The following is a 17,733-nucleotide window of genomic DNA, read 5'->3' on the forward strand; positions in this document are numbered from 1 at the left end:
TTGAGGTGGTAATTGCTATTCCTTTAGGTTGTTGTGATGATGCACATCAAACAGTATTTGGCACAGGTGGCTTGTTGCTGGGGTGTGGGGGGGCTACAAGTGCCCAGCCAGCCTGCACTTCCCACAGGCTCAGGTGCACACAACAGAAACCAACAAGGGGAAGGCCTAGAGGGCGAGGAAACCTGCCCCACACCTGCGCAATGGCGTGGCCATCAGGCTAACTTGAGCTCAGGTGGGCTCCTGCATACCTACCTGGGCCTAAGTGGGGACACGGCAGGTATTTCTTGGTGCTGAGGGCCACAGGGTAGGCGCTGTAACTGCCCACTTGGAAGCCAGCCCCAGAGGCAAAGCAGGATGGAGCCTGGGGTGCAGGTAGGTGGGGAGGGGTGCAGCCTGGGAATGAGATCTAGCTGAATACAGTAAGGGGTGGCGGGTGGGTAGGAAGGGAGGGTACTCAAGGCTGCCCGAGCAAGAGGTTGGGTGAGGACTGGCCTTAGGCCTGGCCCTGTCCTGAGCTGGCACAAAGCTGTGGCCTGGTCCTGGCTGCCTGTGGGTTGGGCAGGCTGGGCACTAACACCCTGGGGGTCCTTGGGAGCCTTGCCCAGAGTCTCCGTCTCCTCTTGATGCCCACGACATGGCCTGCAGGAGACATCTTCTGCAAGAGCCCCTGGGCTTCCACATCTCCCAAGCCTGGACTCTGAGGCCCCAGGTGTGTCCCACGCCCTCCAGATTCCCCAGAGCCCATGCACAATCTCAGTGACATCAGATGAGGTCAGGCATTGTCCTGAGACACTGGGCATTGGTCCTCCTCCATGTCCTCCCCTGGCCTGTCTCATGAGGCCTTTGGAACCTCAGCATTAAGAACCACCTTAGCCACAGCCCTTAGGGAAAGCCAGGCCACCAAGGGGACCAGCAGCCCCAGGGCACAGTGACAGGACACCTCCTGCTCTAGATGCAAAAGGAAGTGCCATCCTGCAGAAGTAGATCACAATCCCACCTGAAGCTAAAACCTGTCTTTAGCAGCCTGCATTGCATACAGCTCTGGAGCCTACAGCTCCACCTGCTGGATGAAGTAACTCCCTCTCCCAACCCAGCAGCCCTGGGCGCCCCATTCCTAGTCTCCCCGTGCCGGGGCTTCTTCGTCAGAGAAGTAGGGATTCTTTTTCTATTTTTTTATTTATAAATAGAAAATGTATGTCTGTGGTTTCAAAAGTGATCAAAAGTATAAGAGCATAAAGTTTCAAAAGCATAAGATGCACAGTGACCGCTGCTGTCCTCCAGCCCTTTCCCCACCATAAGGAAACATTGTTTTTAGCTGCTTTGAATATCCTTCTATAGAGTAACTCTCCAGAAGGGAAGTTGGTGTCCAAATAGAATATTAACTTACAAATTTGAGTGCTACCAAATTGCCTTCCATAGAAGATGTTCCAGTTTCCAAATTGCCTTCCATAGAAGATGTTCCAGTTTCCTCTCTGCGTTGTCTAAAGTTTTCATACTTCTAAATTTTTGAAGTCCAATAGATAAAACCAAATGGGAATTTGGGTTTCATTTTGACCTGCATTTTTATTACTGAGAATGAGGTTCAGCATGTGTATACTGAAGGACCAGTTTCTATGAACTGTTAAGAAGCTTTGTGGATTTATCCATCAGGTCGTTGGATGTTTTTCTAAATAGGAAGATTCACTGCTTGTTTATCTTTTATAGAAACTGTAGTTCACCTTTTATCTTTGCATTGGTGTATCTTTTTTCTTTCCTTTTATTGTAGAAGTTTTTATAAGTTTATATGTAGTCTAGTTCTTTTATGGCCACTGTGTTTTGAGTCATAGCAAAGCCTTACATAAGTTTATAGATAATGCACTGATAGTTCCTTCTAATACTGTTATGGCTTTCTTTTCTACATGTAAGTCTTTAATCCACTTGGAATTTATCTTGGTGAACAATGTGATTTAAGAACCCAACTTTGTTTCAGATTTTTAGTTTTTTTGTTTTTTCTGGTAATTTATGAATTTTTAAAATCTTACATTCCTTGTCATTTATTTTAGTGTAAGCCATGAGTTATAGGGACTTTGCTGTTATTATTTTTTTCCCAAGTGGCCAACCAGCCAGAAGAAGATGTGATGAAAGAGAACAAAAACACATTCTTCTCAAATCATTTGAGATGTACCTTCTGCCACATGACATCCTCATACGCATGTCTGGGTCATCTGTTCTGGGCATATATTTGTAAAACAATACTAAATTGTTTTATCTGTAAGCTTTCAATATATTACAATATTTTCTCAGAAAACATCAAATTATCAACATTTAAGTACTGATTTTTAGTTCACTTTTATAAATAGATTAGTTAAAAGTAGTTTCTGTTAATAAAAATATACTTATGTTACCTTGCAGTTTCTGTTTGATTAAAGTCCCAGTCTGTCTTCTCACCCCCATTTCTTAACTTTACTCTGAGATCTCGATCTCTTTTTTGAAGTTGAAGAATTTTAAGTCTTTCCAAGTGCTGATTATCCTCCAAGTAACAAAATAATCTTCTATGGGATTTTGATTTTGTTGTTGTTGGTTTTTTTGTTGGTGGTGGTTTTTTATTCCCTCCACTGTGATCTAGCATGGGCTTAAAAAGGTGAATTAGTCTCAGTTACTACTTTATTTCTGATTTTCTGTATTTTTTTCCCTAAGATTTCGCTCTGTGAATGTTGATGCTGTATTGTCTGTTGTAATCATAACAGCTATGCATTTTGGTTTCTGTTTTTATTACACTGTACTTCCAGTTTTGGTCTTCTTTCGTGTATTTTGCTATAAATTCAACCTTTTCCAATATAAATATTGATGTCCACATTTTTTCATTTGCACTTCTATGGCATTATCTTTGCCCATAATTCTACTTTGAAGCTTTCTACAGTACTTTGTCTTAGATATGTCTCACTGTATGCAATGTATAGTTGGATTTTGCTTTCTAATCCAATCTCAGTGTTTCAATAGGTGAGTTTATTGTTTGCCTTTATTAACATGACAAATATATTTGGCTTTTAGTTCTTTCAGTTTACCAAAGGAGTCATATTGATGGTAAATAAATACATGAAAAGATGTTCAACTTCTTTACTCATTACAGAAATGCAAATCAAAACCACTTGCAAGTAAAATGCTGCTTGTGCAAATGAGATGCACTACTAGACCGTCAGAAAACTTTTTTAAAAATTAAAATATGGCAGTGTCAAATACGGGTAAGAATGTGGAGCAACTGCTGGCTGTGGTGGCTCACGCCTGTAATCCTGGCACTTTGGGAGGCCAAGGCGGGTGGATCACCTGAGGTCAGCTGTTCGAGACCAGCCTGGCCAACATGGCAAAACCCCATTTCTACTAAAAATACAAAAATTAGCTGGGCATGGTGGAGCATGCTTGTAATCCCAACTACTCGGGAAGCTGGGGCAAGAGAATCGCTTAAAGCCAAGAGGCAGAGGTTGCAGTGAGCTGAGATCGCACCACTGCACTCCAGCCTGGGTGACAGAGCGAGACTCTGTCTCAAAAAAAAAAAAAAAAAAAGGTGGAGCAACTAAACTGTAAAGTAGCAGTTTTCCAACTTGCCTGTACTACTCTTCCAACCCACCAGCAATGTAATGGATGCTGGTTGGTGGGATGGAAACATGGTGCAGGCATGTTGGAAAGCAGTTTAGCAGTTTCTGATGCTGACTCATGCTCTGGAGTAAATCCTATCCTTCAGGTTATTTGGAGATCACACAAATCCATTTTTAAAGGCTTTGCTGAAGGAAACGATGTACAAAATAAACATACCCCAAGAGCAACACAGTAGAAGCTCTGTAAATGGTCATGATCAACTCATCATCCCAAAAGGAGGAGGCACACCCTCCCTCCTTTCCGGCCAAGCCTGAGGGGTTTGGGATGTGAAGCCAGACCTCCAAAGAACAGTTGCTCCTGGGGAAGGCTTGGTTTCACCAACTCCAGTTCACACTTCATTGTTGCTGCTTCTGCTTCAGGCCAATAAACCAACTGGGTTTGAATATTTCCTTTGGTGACTTGACTACAATCATACTTACCTCATAAGAATGCTATAAGAAATCAATGAGAACAGATTTTAAATGTTCCAGCACACTCTACTGAATAGATGGTTCCAAGAAGAACCTTCCCTAGACCACATTTTTTTTTCAAACCTCTTCTGCCCTGGCCTCATTCTAAGGCCTTGGTGGGAAGTTAAACACATAGCTCTTTCTATACTATCTCCTTATGCCACATCCAAATATTCTATTGTGCATGTTTTGTTCAAAAGAGTCAGTGACATGAGAAATCATCAAGGATGTGGAAAACTATGTAACAATGTGTGTTATGATTCCATTTATGCGGATACCTAAGTTTTTTCCTTTATATGTGGAATGCATGTGTCATATTTGCTTACATGGAAGTATGCTGGAAGGAGAGGTAACATAGTACTAGAGGAAACTACCTAGAGGGAGAAGAACTAGAGAAAGGTTAAGACTGGACTTTCAACTGGACTTTCTAGTATAACTTGTTTGTTTCTATATTGTTTGACTTTAACAAGATGAATTCACTTAGAAAATGAGAGCTGTGTTTAAGTGCTATAGCCCCTTCCCCTGAAAGCTGAGGGCAGGGTGGTTGAGGAAGGGTCCTCCCCAGAGTGGTTGCAAAAACCATGTCAGAGTGCTGGCTTTGAAAAATACAGGGCTCATCTCCTGGGATCATGTAAGACTGTTTCCATTCTTTGTCCAGCCATCTGTGCTCTGAAGAGTGAGGGGAGTCCTGAGGCCTCACATTGGGGGTGAGGCAGGAGAAGCCACAGACAAGGGGACTCTGGCTTCTCCTTAAATGCAATTTTCACTATCTCTTCTATGTCAGTCAGTCCCTAAGATGGCCATCGGTGACCATCACAATTTGGTAGTCATACCTTTGTGGGGTTCTCCCACACTGAAGAAAACTGACTGGTGCAAGCAATAGGTTTTGCAGAAATGAAGGAGTATGACTTCTTAAGTTAGATTATACAAAGACATTACAGCCTCCATGCTGTGCTCTTTTGGCCCACTCTCCCTGGAGGAGACTAGTTCTGTATCTGGAGGACACTCAACTAGCCCCTGGAGAGGCCAGGCAGAAACAAACTGAGGCCTCCCACCAATAGCTAGCACCAAATTGCAGGGCATGTGGGTAGTGAGCCACCTTGGCATAGAACCTCCATCCCCAGTCAAGCCTTCAGATGAATGAAGCCAATACCTCAATGACAGCCTCATGGGAGACCCCAAACCAGAACTGCCCAGAGAGGCTGCTCCCAAATTCCTGACCCATAGAAATTACAATTACAGATGTCTGTTTTAAGCCACTAAGATTTGGTGTATTTATTACCCCATAAATAACTAATATAATTTCCCACCACTTTGAATGAATATTCCTAATCCATCTCAGGTTTAAAGCAAGTGCTCATCTATCTCTTTGTTCTAAGAGAAACTTAGCTCTCTATTACTTCACCACCATTAAAATGGTTTCTAGCTATGCCTCCCCCAAAATTAACTACCAGATAATCCTCTCTGTGTACAAATGCATACAATAATTTAGCAAAGTGGTGATGTCCTTGAACTTACGACACAATTATCAGCCCAGGAAGAAGCCACAAGCCAGCCCTGAGCAGGTGGACTCCTGGGGCAGCCCTCAGGCTTTCACCTTAGACTGGAGTGGACCTGTTTTCAGGAATGCTGATGTGCTTTTCTGAGTCTCTCCCAGGTAAGTTCTGTGATTCTCGTGATTGCTGGCTCTGTCCAGCAATGGATATGCACTTGCTAATCATACAGTATTGGTAGGCATGCATCAGGAAATGTCAAAATCATTCCATTTTTAACATTCTTTTCTTTTAGAAAAGTTCCAGTTTTTTCTATACCCTGAATGACAGCGGCTTCCTTAATAGATTTAGGATGTCATTGCCTGCAGCAGACATTGTAACTGGGCACTATTACTCCTACTACCAAAAAATAAATGCAGGAAATAGTTCCATTCAAGTGGGATTAAACATAAAATGAGAAATCTAGTATTGCTTTGGCAGTTACCTCAATTGGTAGCAAATCGCCAGATGTGCAGAGATGCCAGTTAGGAGCATGCATGTGTGTGTCTGAGACACCGAGAGATCATTACAAAGCAATTGGACAACTCAATCTGCTGTCAGGTCACTTTGACATGGATGGACTTCAAGGGGCACTGCAGAGGCACATACCTTATGGTGAACACAAATGTGCTTGCTGGGTATAATTCATCAGTATCTGAGAAAAGGGTGTGAGTGCAGGAGCATGATTCACTTAAGGCATTCTTTTGGAAGAAAACACTGGCTGTGATGGAATTGTTACAGTCCATCCTGGGGCTCGGGGTTGGGATGTTACCTCCAGGGCACACACCACCTACCGCAAGCCACCTGCCCAGTGTGCTTCACCTGTTCATAAAATACTACAACGTTTGTCAACAGTTTTGCCTTTTTATGTTGTGAGTCTACAAGTCAGGATTATTTCATTGACAATGCCTTACAAATTTTTCTTGGTGGAAAAATATTTTTACCTGAATGTTTTCTATGCTTCAACCCTATTCTTGAAAAATACATCTCTGACTAATGCTTACTGTTTTGACAATAATAACATCCATGAAAAGGCAAGCACAGAGGGGTGTGGTCTAGCCCTGTGCAGGGTTCCATCTCAGGGCCTGCAGTTCTGCCCCTGGGTTCTGCACACTCCCCTCTCTGGGCAACAACTTGGGTCTGCCTCATGGGGCCGTCATGCTTAAATAAGAATGTGCCTGGGGTCAGAGTTTAGTGCCTGTCTCAAGGCTCCCGATGACCTTCTAGGACTCAAAACTCTGTTTTTACTTTGCAGGATCCAGGATTGAGCTCCTCTGAGGATGACAGCCCCTCTCTAGAGATCAGAAGCCCCACCTTGAGAAAGCCCCTGAAACACAGCACCCCTGAGGAGGCAGCCCTGGGCTGGAGCCCAAGGCCATCGGGAGGTGCCTCCTATCTCAGTGGGTCCCCAGTGCCTGCACACTTCTCTCAGGACCTTGCATCCCACCCAGCAGGGGTCAGCCCTCCAGCCACTGTCAGGAAAAGGAGGCTTTCTACTATCTGGGCCTCCAAGGAGTCCAGCTTGGATCTCTCAGCTCCTGGGGAAGAGCCGCCCACATCAGCCTCGTTAGCCCAGCAGCAGCAAGAGTCCCTCCGGGCAAAGAGCTGGCCACAAAACCCTGGATTGCCTGGGATCCTGAACACAACTCGGAGGAAGAGACGAGACCCGAAGAGGCGGGCAGCTGCGGTATGCATTATCCCTGTCCCATCCCTTTTCCCCAGGACTTCAGGGTCCCTGTGGAAGATTAGGAGAGTGAGCACTGCTTGGGCCGTGGAGCACTCAACACCCTCCTCCCCCCAGTTAATGCTCCCATGGTGTGGCATCGGGGGCCAACACACACTTACTCTGCACATGAGGTCACATGGGACAGGATCAATGCTGTCCAGCCTTTCTGACACCTGCTGCTGCCCTGTCCCAAGACAGCTCTCTGCTCTGAGGGCCCCCATGACTGATGCTGCCTGTGGTGAACATGAGCTTCCTGGCCTCATGGTCTGGCATCCAGACCCAGGCTGCCGCTGGCTGGCTGCTTTGTCATTGCTCTTTAGCTCACAGGAGTCTGGGTGGTGACTCTTTCAGCTTTGGGGCTTCGCAGACATGTTGGGGGTGACAGGGAAGGTCTGATATGTCATCTTGTTACAGAATAGCAGAAAACAGCCTATTCTAGTAAAAATCTGCCTCGCTGTGCTGAGTCTCCTCGCATCTTCCTATGCTTTGAAGAGGGAGCTGTTACATTCCTAGAGCACTCCTGCAGTTCTAAGGACCTGGCTAGGGTGGCTCTGGTGTCTTCCCATGGACCATTGTGACAGGGATGTCCCACCTTCACCATAACCAGGTTTGTGGGCTCTTGCCACAGCTGGAGAACCAGCAGGGCGCACACTCTCCGAGACGTACTTTTGACTCTCAGAGCCCATCTTCTTCTTTTGCTAGTTGGAGATGCTGTGAAGCTGAAAGGACCCAATAAGAAGAGGATTGCAAGGGCTCTGATCCCCAGTGTAGCAGGCAGTTGGGAGGTGCCCTGGCCCTCTCCTGGCAGAATTCTGCCTCCTCGCCCATTTGCTGGTTTATCCTCTGGCCTTGCTCTAGTAGCTTCCTAAGAAGGGGCACTTTTCCAGCCAGCGGTCTTGGAGCCCTTTCTCAGAACTGGAAGGCCCTGTGTGCCCCTGTCCCTGACTCCCACCTGCCCAAGCCTCTCCAGGTCCCTTTTGTGCTTCTTGGTGGTGCTGAGTTTCATTTTGGGGTAAGTAGTCTTGCTCAGCTGCTGGACACTACCTGGCCCCATCTGACTCTGGAAGACCTTCCCGTACTTTTTCCTTCCTAACTTTGGGCTCTGTGTTCTTTCTCTGTCTGTGATCCTCTGCAGTTGGATGTTGGACATCCTGATTGATTCTCTGAGTTTCTTTTCTATTTGCTATTTAGCCCTTCTACCTTTTAGGAGAGTTGCTCAGTTCTGCCTTCCAAGGTTACTGCGCGATGATGTTATTTTCTTCCTTGCCGCACTCCCTCGTGTTCTTTACCCTGGCTTGCTTCCTGTCTTCTCTCACCTTCTGAGGGTGCTGATTTTGCAGTGGAGTTTTCCAGCCTCTTTTCCATGCCCTGCTGTCCTATAGCTGTGCCTGGCTGCTGCCTCCCGATTTGGAGGGGGCCATCACAGGGCTGGGTGGGAGCTGATGGAAAGTCCCGAGTTCCAAGTGGGAACTGTCCACCAAGGGTCACCTGGGGGTTAACTGCCTCTTCACTGCACCACATCTACCACTTCTTGCTAGTCAGCATCCCCATGGGTTAATGTTCCCACCTGCGGCCAGGAGAGGTGGGACTGGCTGGGGTATTCTGGGAGCTGAAGGTGAGAAGGGGCCTAAAGTTCTCACTATGGGTAGAGCTTGTGGGGAACAACCCATGTGGAATGCATGTTGTGGATGCTCCTGATGGAGCATCCCAGCTGCCCCCAGCTGAGCCTGGATCCTCACAAGGCCCCTCTGTGGGATCAGAGGCTATTGCGTCTTCCTTAGTCGCTGTGACAAACTGAGTTTCTGGGAGTCCGGACAGGCAGTGCCTGCACCACACAGCCCTCTGAGAGCCTCAGCTCTCAGCAGCCTCCCTGGAGGTCACCCTCTGTGGACAGACATGAACAGCGGGCACCAGGAAGGCAGCCCCCGCCTCAGGCAGGGAGGGGCACTGGGAATTCGCTGGTCCTCCTACCAGATGATCACGGGATCTTGCAGACCCCAGCCTGGCCCCTTCTGCTGGCCAGCAGTGGTGCTTGGAGCCTTGGCCACTCTGTCTCTGCTCCAGGATGCCTCCTGGTGGCTCCTGCTGGCTCTGGCTCAGGCCCTCTGCTCTTACAGCTGGCCCTCTGGAGGCTCCTCTCGTTCCTTATTCTCAGTCCCGTGGGTTTGCTTCTGTCTTACACTTTCAGGGCGTTAGGAAGACACTGACCACTGACCCATGGTGGGCCTGCCATTGTTGGCCGGTGGACCCCAGCCACACTCCACGTGATCTGACTCAGCCACGCAAAATCCCCAGGTTCCAGTCTCTATTCCATCCTGGCATCGTGTTTAGTGTCAGGAGTTTACCCACCCTCGTCTTCCCTGTGCTGAATTGGGGAGGCCTCCTTCGTTCCCTGCTGCAGCTGCCCTGAACACCCTCCTAGAAGAGGGGGCTCTAGAGAGCACAGTTACAAAATCCCATCTAGACTGACCTATGCACCTGTTCCCACACAGGCTTGTCTACTCCATGCTTGCAGCCTGTCTGCCCCTTCCCTGGCACTTTTTGTCCCTGTCCCCTCCTTTTTCAGACACAGACTTCATCTGCACCTTACCCCATTCACCTATACACTCGTCTGTCTCCACACCAAAAGTGGGCCCTCTGGGTGGTACAGTACCCCATATGAAGTATGTTTGAAGCACACAGGCAGAATTATATAGGGCTGGCTGGGCCAGCTGCAGACCTTGAGTGGGCATTTATTTTCTAAAGCACATTTTGCAGCAGAAGAGCTTGTCTCCAGTAAAGATGGATGCTGCTATGGGGTGATGCCTTTCCTTTAAACAGATGGAGCGAGTGCGACAGTGGGAGATCTACGTGCTTCAGAACATCGAGGAAGCCACCCAGCACGAGCTCACCATCGATGACTGAGTGCTTGGTGCCAGGACAGGAAGGTAGGGTGCTCTAGAGCTGCCTGCCTCGGGCTGGCTTAATTGTCCACACGGTGCCCTCCTTGGGCTGGCCCCCAATGCTGTTGGCCTTCTCCGTGGGGTGGGAAGAACGGGTTTGAGAAGATCCTGTTGCTTAGACTGTAAATGTGTTTCTGGGAGGCAATGACATTGATGAGGGTCAGCAGTGGTGGCAGGTTAAAGAAGACAAGGCTCTGCATGGTGTGTAACTTGAGCCCTGGGTTTTCTACTGCCCAGCTCTGGCCTTGGGGACAGCTCTCTGCTTATCTGAGCCTCAGCTTCCTTACCTGAAACATGAGGAAACCGCATCCCAGACTGATGAAATGAGTGTGGAGCTGGTGTCTAGGCGAGGGTGGCCGTAGCCAGTCAGCCCTCTCAGGAAAGAGTTGGGCCAATGCCCCATGAGCATATTCTGAGACAGCAGGATTGAAGGCCTGAGGCAGGAACTGGAAAGAAAATCTCTGCACTGGATGGTGGGTTTCCAACCCTATGGTTATGGTGGTCTCATTGGAGCACCAATGGTGAGGGACATATGTTCCCTTCCTTTATGTGGAGAGGGACCAGGTTTTGAGAGGAGGGGAGTGCCCATAGTCCCACCCCTAGAGGGTACCTACCTCCTTCCTCAATAGGCTGTAGGAGAAACCAGACTGTGGGATCCCAGGATGTTTGCAGATAAAGACAAAGAAGCTTAGGGGAACTCAGAGGCCAGACCACCCACACTGCATGGCTGGGAAGGCTCCAGGAGTCACCACACCTGGTATCAGGGGCAGGGTAGGTATCCTAGTGAGCCTGAAATGCCACTCTAGGAAAGCCCCAAAACCGTGATTCTCACCCGGAAGGCATTCTGGAAATCTGAGAATGCTGGCTGTGTTTGTTGAGTGTGTAGGGCTAGAGGAACTTAACCTTTAACAGTTGCATGGGCCAACCCCCTACACTCTCCCTCTCCAATGCTGTGCTCCCTGCTTAACATCAGGGTCGCACCCAAGTGATCAACAATATGAAGGTAATACATATTGTAAGGAAGAAGAAAGAGATGTCCAGGTAGCTTCAGTTTAACCCAAAGCCAACATCAATTCTCCCAAGTACAGGCATCTCAGCAAGACCTGTTTGTGTGGACATGTTATGGTTACTAAATACAGACCTAGAGTTTTTTCATATAAATGTTTGCATCCTCCACTCTAAAAAGCTTGCTTTTTTTCTTCCTAAAAAGAATGCATACATTTCCAGCCTAGTCCTACATTGCCTCCCTTCGCGTGTGTGGACAGGTGGACTGGCAGCTAGAGTCAAAGTGAGAAGGGCAACCCCTAGATGAAATCTCAGACTGGCTTAAAAGATAGGACATAATAGATTCTAAGGGCATGTGAGGTCTAGAATGTTCAGTTTTAAGAGACAGGTGAAAAGTTTAGATCTGCAGGGTGGGTGGAAAATATTCCTGATCAATAATTGGGTTCTTTCTGGAAACACCCACATTTCTTTGGAGGTTTCCAACAGACAGAGAATGAGATTCTTCACAGGAGAGATTAGATATAGCGGCTGCAGTTGGACAGTAACTTCATATTTCATTGGATGTTCTTTATGAGTGATAAAAATTTTTACTGTGTAGTGTGTTTAAACATTTATAAGTTTTATGAACTAGTTCCTCCTGTATAAGCTATTTAAAAAGTTTACTTTTTTCTTTTTTTATAACATAGATTATTGGGTTACAAAATTATCAGATTTATAAAATGTTTATTTTACAAATTAAAGAGTACAAAGAAGCAGAAGAAAACAGCCTATCTTGCACACCATAGAGATAAATACATCAGAGTAATTCTTTCCAGTCTTTACTATTAAAAATAAACTGTTTTCATGAGAATTATTCCCATGGTCTGTGTTTGATGCAAAGTGATTCAGGCATGTAGTCATGTGAATTCTCTCTTGTTTTTCAAAGAATGAAATTCAAAATGAGTCCCTGGAGGAAGAAAAATAATGTGAGTGATTCTGGTGTGTCCTTGAAAGGTTGGGAATTACCAGCACTCAGAAGAATGTTTTCACATATAAGATGATTTCCTAGATATTCATGTTGCATCTTCTACGTATTAGCAAAATGCACTTACTATGTTTTTACATATTTCGAGTATATGCAGTTATCCATAGGCACTCTAGTTAAAGTGTTCAAAATGCAGTCTCTTGGATATTTCACAAATAAGATGGTGCACATCACATGTTCCATCCATGGGAAGATACCTACAGGAAGCAGCTAAAGACAGAACAAGTCTTGCTGCCCGAGCGCCTAGACATGCCTATGGAACCAAGTCTCTGTTTGGCTGCTACAAAGCTTTCCAAATTCTTGGGGACAGGAGACGATGAGAAAATCGGAAAGGGAGACGGGGCATTCTCAGACTGAGGGACACGGAGAAATGAGTGCTGCCCACTTATGTTAGACATAGGGCAAGATTTCTAAATGATCATCTTTGAGGAAAATAATAAACAGCTAAACAATAGCCCTTGGCAATGACACCAACGATGCTCACTTAGAGGTAAGCATAATGTAACTTGCAGCAATTATTTGGGATAAAATAGATCTTAACTCTCACTGTGTATGTGAACCCATATATTTTGCAGAAAATGCAGTTTTGAAACCTGTCAGGCCTCTGAGCCCAAGCTAAGCCATCATATCCCCTGTGACATGCACATATACATCAGATGGCCTGAAGCAACTGAAGATCCACAAAAGAAGTGAAAATAGCCTTAACTGATGACGTTCTACCATTGTGATGTTTCTGCCCCACCCTAACTGATCAATGTATTTTGTAATCTCCCCTACCCTCAAGAAGGTTCTTTGTAATCTTCCCCTGCCCTTAAGAAGGTTCCTTGTAATTCTCCCCACCCTTGAGAATGTACTTTGTGAGATCCGCAAAACATTGCTCCTAACTCCACTGCCTATCCCAAAACCTGTAAGAACTAATGATAATCCCACCACCCTTTGCTGACTCCCTTTTCGAACTCAGCCCGCCTGCACCCGGGTGAAATAAACAGCCTTGTTGCTCACACAAAACTTGTTTGGTGGACTCTTCACACGGACGCGCGTGACAAAACCTATGAGGAAAGGAAGTGCATTCTTGTACAGTTTCTATTCAACTTAAAATCCTCACAAACTCATCTTTATTGAAATCCAACCCTTTTTCCCTAAAATAAATATATTTACACACAATGCCTGAACCCTTCTGCCTCCTTGTAGCCAAGTGTGGTTCAAAGACCTGATTTCTGGGCACTGCCAGCATTGCGTTATGTGACACACCTATGTTATGTGTTTAAATCATCTAACTTGTATATCAGTTTTCTATTGTGTACTACTTTCTATTAGTGTTTCTGTTGCATTTTAATTTTTTATGGCAACATAACAAATGACCACAAATAGCACAATATCCATTCATTATCTCACAGTCCTGGTGGCTCAGCTGGGTTTCTGCCTGGGCTCTCTCCAGGTGAGACGGTGGCTTCTTACCTGGAGAATCTGGGCAGGAATCTATCTCCAGCTTCCTTCAGGTTGGCAGGATCCAGTTGCTTGTGGTTGTAGGACTGAGGTCTGCTCCCTGTTCCCCTGATGGCTGTCAGCTGGGGGCTGCTCTGCTCCCAGATCCTGAAGGCCACTGCACTCCTCATCACCTGGCCGCCTCAATTTTCAAGTCACCAGGGGCTGAACAAAATGTTTTCGGGTTTGGAATCCCTCTGACTGGCTGTTCCTGCTGCCAGCAAAAGTTCTCTGTTTTAAGGGCTCATGAGAGGTCCGGCGTGCCAGATGACGGGGCCCATCACACTGTTGGAAGTGGTAGTGTCTCATCCCACTCACAGCTTCTGGAGATTGGGGGCATGGAATATAGAGGAGTGTCTTTAAAATTCTATCCAGCACTGTTCCCAATTTTTCCTCATTATAAATACCAGTGATAACCTTTGCATAAAAAAACCTTGTACTTGTGTCTACCAATTTTGTTAGATAGGATCCAGAAGTTGACTGTGTTAAAGGATGTGAATGCTTTATGGTCCTTGTTATGTTTCAATTAACAAAGTATGAATGCCCAGGAGCAGTGTCCAAGTGTGACCTCACTGTCATTTTGCCAGCATTATTGTCAGAGGCATTTAAACTAGAGCAACTCCATCTTAAATAGGAGCTGGGTAAAATGAGCCTGAGACCTACTGGGCCACACTCCCAGACAGTTAAGACATTCTAAGTCGCAGGATAAGATGGGAGGTCAACACAGAATACAGGTCATGAAGACCTTGCTTATAAAACAGTTTGTGGTAAAGAAGCCAGCCAAATCCCACCAAAACCAACACGGCCACAAGAGTGACCTCTGGTCATCCTCACTGCTACCCTCCCACCAGCACCATGACGGCTTACAAATGCCAGGGTAATGTCAGGAAGTTACCCTATTTGGTCTAGAAAGGAGAGGCATGAATAATTCACCCCTTGGTTAGCATATAATCAAGAAATAACCCTAAAAATAGGTAACCAGCAGGCCTCGAGGCTGTTCCTTCTATGGAATAGTCATTCTTTTATTCCTTTACTTTCCTAATACACTTGCTTTCACTTTACTATATGGACTTGCCCTGAATTCTTGCGTGAGATCTAAGAACCCTCTCTTGGGGTCTGGATTGGGACCCCTTTCCTGTAACACAATAAAAACATTTGGCACCTTGAAAGATGACTGTGGTCTATCATTCTTTTCAATTTGCATTTAACAGTTTCATTGAACATATATATGTTCATATGTTTTTTGCTTAGTTGTATTTCTCTGATAATTCTGAAACTGCTTCTGAAAATTCTATCAGAAAATTATGACAGTGAAAGATGTGCGCTAACCCACACCCCATCTTGCCTTTCCCTTAATTATTCCTGGGCTATTGGGCCAAGCTAACTCTGAGAGACTTTTTTTTTTTTTTTTTTTTTTTGAGAAAGAGTCTTGCTCTGTCACCCAGACTGGAGTGCTGTGATGTGATCTTGGCTCACTACAATCTCTCTCTCCTGGGTTCAAGTCATTCTCCTGCCTCAGCCTCCGAAGTAGCTGGGATTACAGGCTTGCGCCACCATGCCTGGCTAATTTTTCGTATTTTTAGTAGAGACAGTGTTTCACCATGTTGGCCAGGCTGGTCTCCATCACCTGATCTCAGGTGATCCACCCACCTCAGCCTCCCAAAGTGCTGGGACTACAGGCATGAGCCACCACGCCTGGCCGAGAGACAGTTAAGTTATACTTTAAATGATAATAGGCCTTCCCCAAAACTCAGCTGCTTTTGTAAAGCTAATGGGAGGCCATCAGGCTGGGGGCAAGGAGGAGAGCCCGGGTCCTACTAAGGTGCAGACATAAACGAGTATCAGCCATTATTCTGGAGGTTTTAAAATATGCACCGTCCCCAATTACTTCTGCAAATCACACCACTATTGTAGATGGGCCCTTAGAGTATCTTTGTCAGGTTTTTTTGCATGTCTGACACCCATGGCTCCACTTGAACCCGCCAACCCTGCTCCTATGGCTCCACCCAGAAGCCATTCAGCCTAGAGGACAGCTCTGACCCCCTGTGATTTCATACAATCAGCAGCAAGTAACTGTTACCTCACCATCCCCACCCCTTTCCCCAGACTGCCTTTGAAAAACTTCTAACCTGTGAGCACGAGATGATTCCAGTACAAACTCTGTCTCCCATGTGGCATGACCAGCCTTGGGTCTCTTAAACTCTTTCTCTACTACAATGCCATAGTCTTTATGCAGCAGGCAGGAAGAACCCCTCAGGTGGTTACAATTCCGTATGTGCTTTTTGAATATTTTTCTACTGGTCTATTGCTCTCTTCATCATGATTTTTTAAAATTTCTCTCTATTAGGAATTGATTTCATTTGAAATTGAAGAGATAATCAGAGAAAAACTATAGACCACTTATGATGGTTAATGTTATATGTGCTTGGCTGGGCCATGGGTCCCAGTGTTTGGCGAAACACAGCAGTAGATGTCCCTGTGAGTAGATGTTGCTTTGAAGGTATCTTTTAGATGCAATGAACATTTGTAATCAGTCGACTTTGAGTACGGCAGATAGCCCGTCACAATGTGGATGGGCCTCATCCAATTAGTTGAAGGCCTTTGAAAAAAGACTGAGATCCCAAACGAAGAAGGAATTCTGCCTCCAGACAGCCTTCCAACTCTAGTGGCAACATCACCTCCTCCCTGGGGCTCTAGCCTGCTGGCCTTTCCTGTAGACTTCAGACTTGCCAGCCCCACAATCATGTCAGCCAATTCCTTAAAATAAATTCTCTGTCCTGTTTTTGCCCCCTGTCTTTCTGACAGCACACACATGCCCTCTTGGTTCTGTTTCTTTGAAGAACCCCAGGAAAACACACAAAGGAAAAACAATTCGATAGAAGATTCTTCAATGACAACAATGGAAGCCATCTTCACCATTCAACTAAACTTGAATGGGATATTATCAAACTTAAAAATTATCAACTGATCTGTAATCAGTTTTATCTTTTAAGACAGGGATGAAATAAAGTATTTACAGATGAATGTAAAATGAACTTATCATTGCATCCTGAGCTACAGTAACTTCCGAGAGACCAAAGAAGCAATACTGTCTCAGCAAGATATTCTAAGATACTAGAAAGGCTAGTAAAATGGAGAGTCTATATTACATTTTAAATATTATCTAAAATGTAATTGTGAGATTCAAAAAGGCACAGGATGAAAACACTGGATAGGAATAGCATGTAATGGGCTGGGCGGGGTGGCTCACACTTGTAATCCCAGCACTTTGGGAGGCCGAGGCGGGTTGATCACCTGAGCTCAGGAGTTCCAGACCAGCCTGGCCAACATGGTGAAACCCCATCTCTACTGAACATCATACAAAAATCAGCCTGGCATGGTGGCATGCGCCTGTAATCCCAGCTACTTGGGAGGCTGAGGCAGGAGAATGGCTTGAACCCAGGACGCGGAGGTTGTAGTGAGCTGAGATTGCGCCACTGCACTCCAGCCTGGGCAACAGAGCCAGACTCTGTCTAAAATAATAATAATAATAATAATAATATGTAATGGGGGCTAACAGTTCATGTGTGGTTTAGTCTAAGTGGGGTCACATAGTATTTAATACTTTCAATAATAAAACTTCCCCCACAAGGTATGTGAAACAGGCAGGCATGTCTTCAAAACATCCACATAACCATTTATTTTTCAACAGAAATGGCCACAGAGTTTAGTCAAGCAATTTTTTTCCTTTATTTTTGTTAAATAAGATTCCAGAAAGTATAGTGCAAACACTCAGTAGAAAAGTTGCAATTAAGAAATGTACATTCACATTTAACATTTCAGTCCATTCACTTTTTTTAAAATAAAAATAGGACAAATTATTCAATTACTTGTCTCAATTTAACAATCTTGAAAAAGACTGGAAGGTACTCTACAATGTTCAGTTGACATAAAAATA

General features: G+C 45.4%; 1 protein-coding gene across 1 annotated transcript; it reads left to right on the forward strand.

Moving 5' to 3' along the window:
• The first annotated feature begins 354 nt into the window (after positions 1-354).
• CCDC201 (coiled-coil domain containing 201) lies at positions 355-10,244 on the forward strand. Its single transcript, XM_058436264.1, has 3 exons — positions 355-372; positions 6,870-7,301; positions 10,161-10,244. The coding sequence occupies exons 1-3, from the start codon at positions 355-357 to the stop codon at positions 10,242-10,244; spliced, it is 534 nt and encodes a 177-aa protein (XP_058292247.1).
• The last annotated feature ends 7,489 nt before the right edge of the window (positions 10,245-17,733 follow it).

Source organism: Hylobates moloch, unplaced genomic scaffold, assembly GCF_009828535.3.
Source record: "Hylobates moloch isolate HMO894 unplaced genomic scaffold, HMol_V3 SCAFFOLD_1, whole genome shotgun sequence".
Classification (NCBI taxonomy): domain Eukaryota; kingdom Metazoa; phylum Chordata; class Mammalia; order Primates; family Hylobatidae; genus Hylobates; species Hylobates moloch.

Excerpts from the sequence above, each read along its gene's own strand:
- CCDC201 (XM_058436264.1), top strand. Across the intron at positions 7,302-10,160 it reads CGAAGAGGCGGGCAGCTGCG|ATGGAGCGAGTGCGACAGTG; the intron begins GTATGCATTATC and ends TCCTTTAAACAG.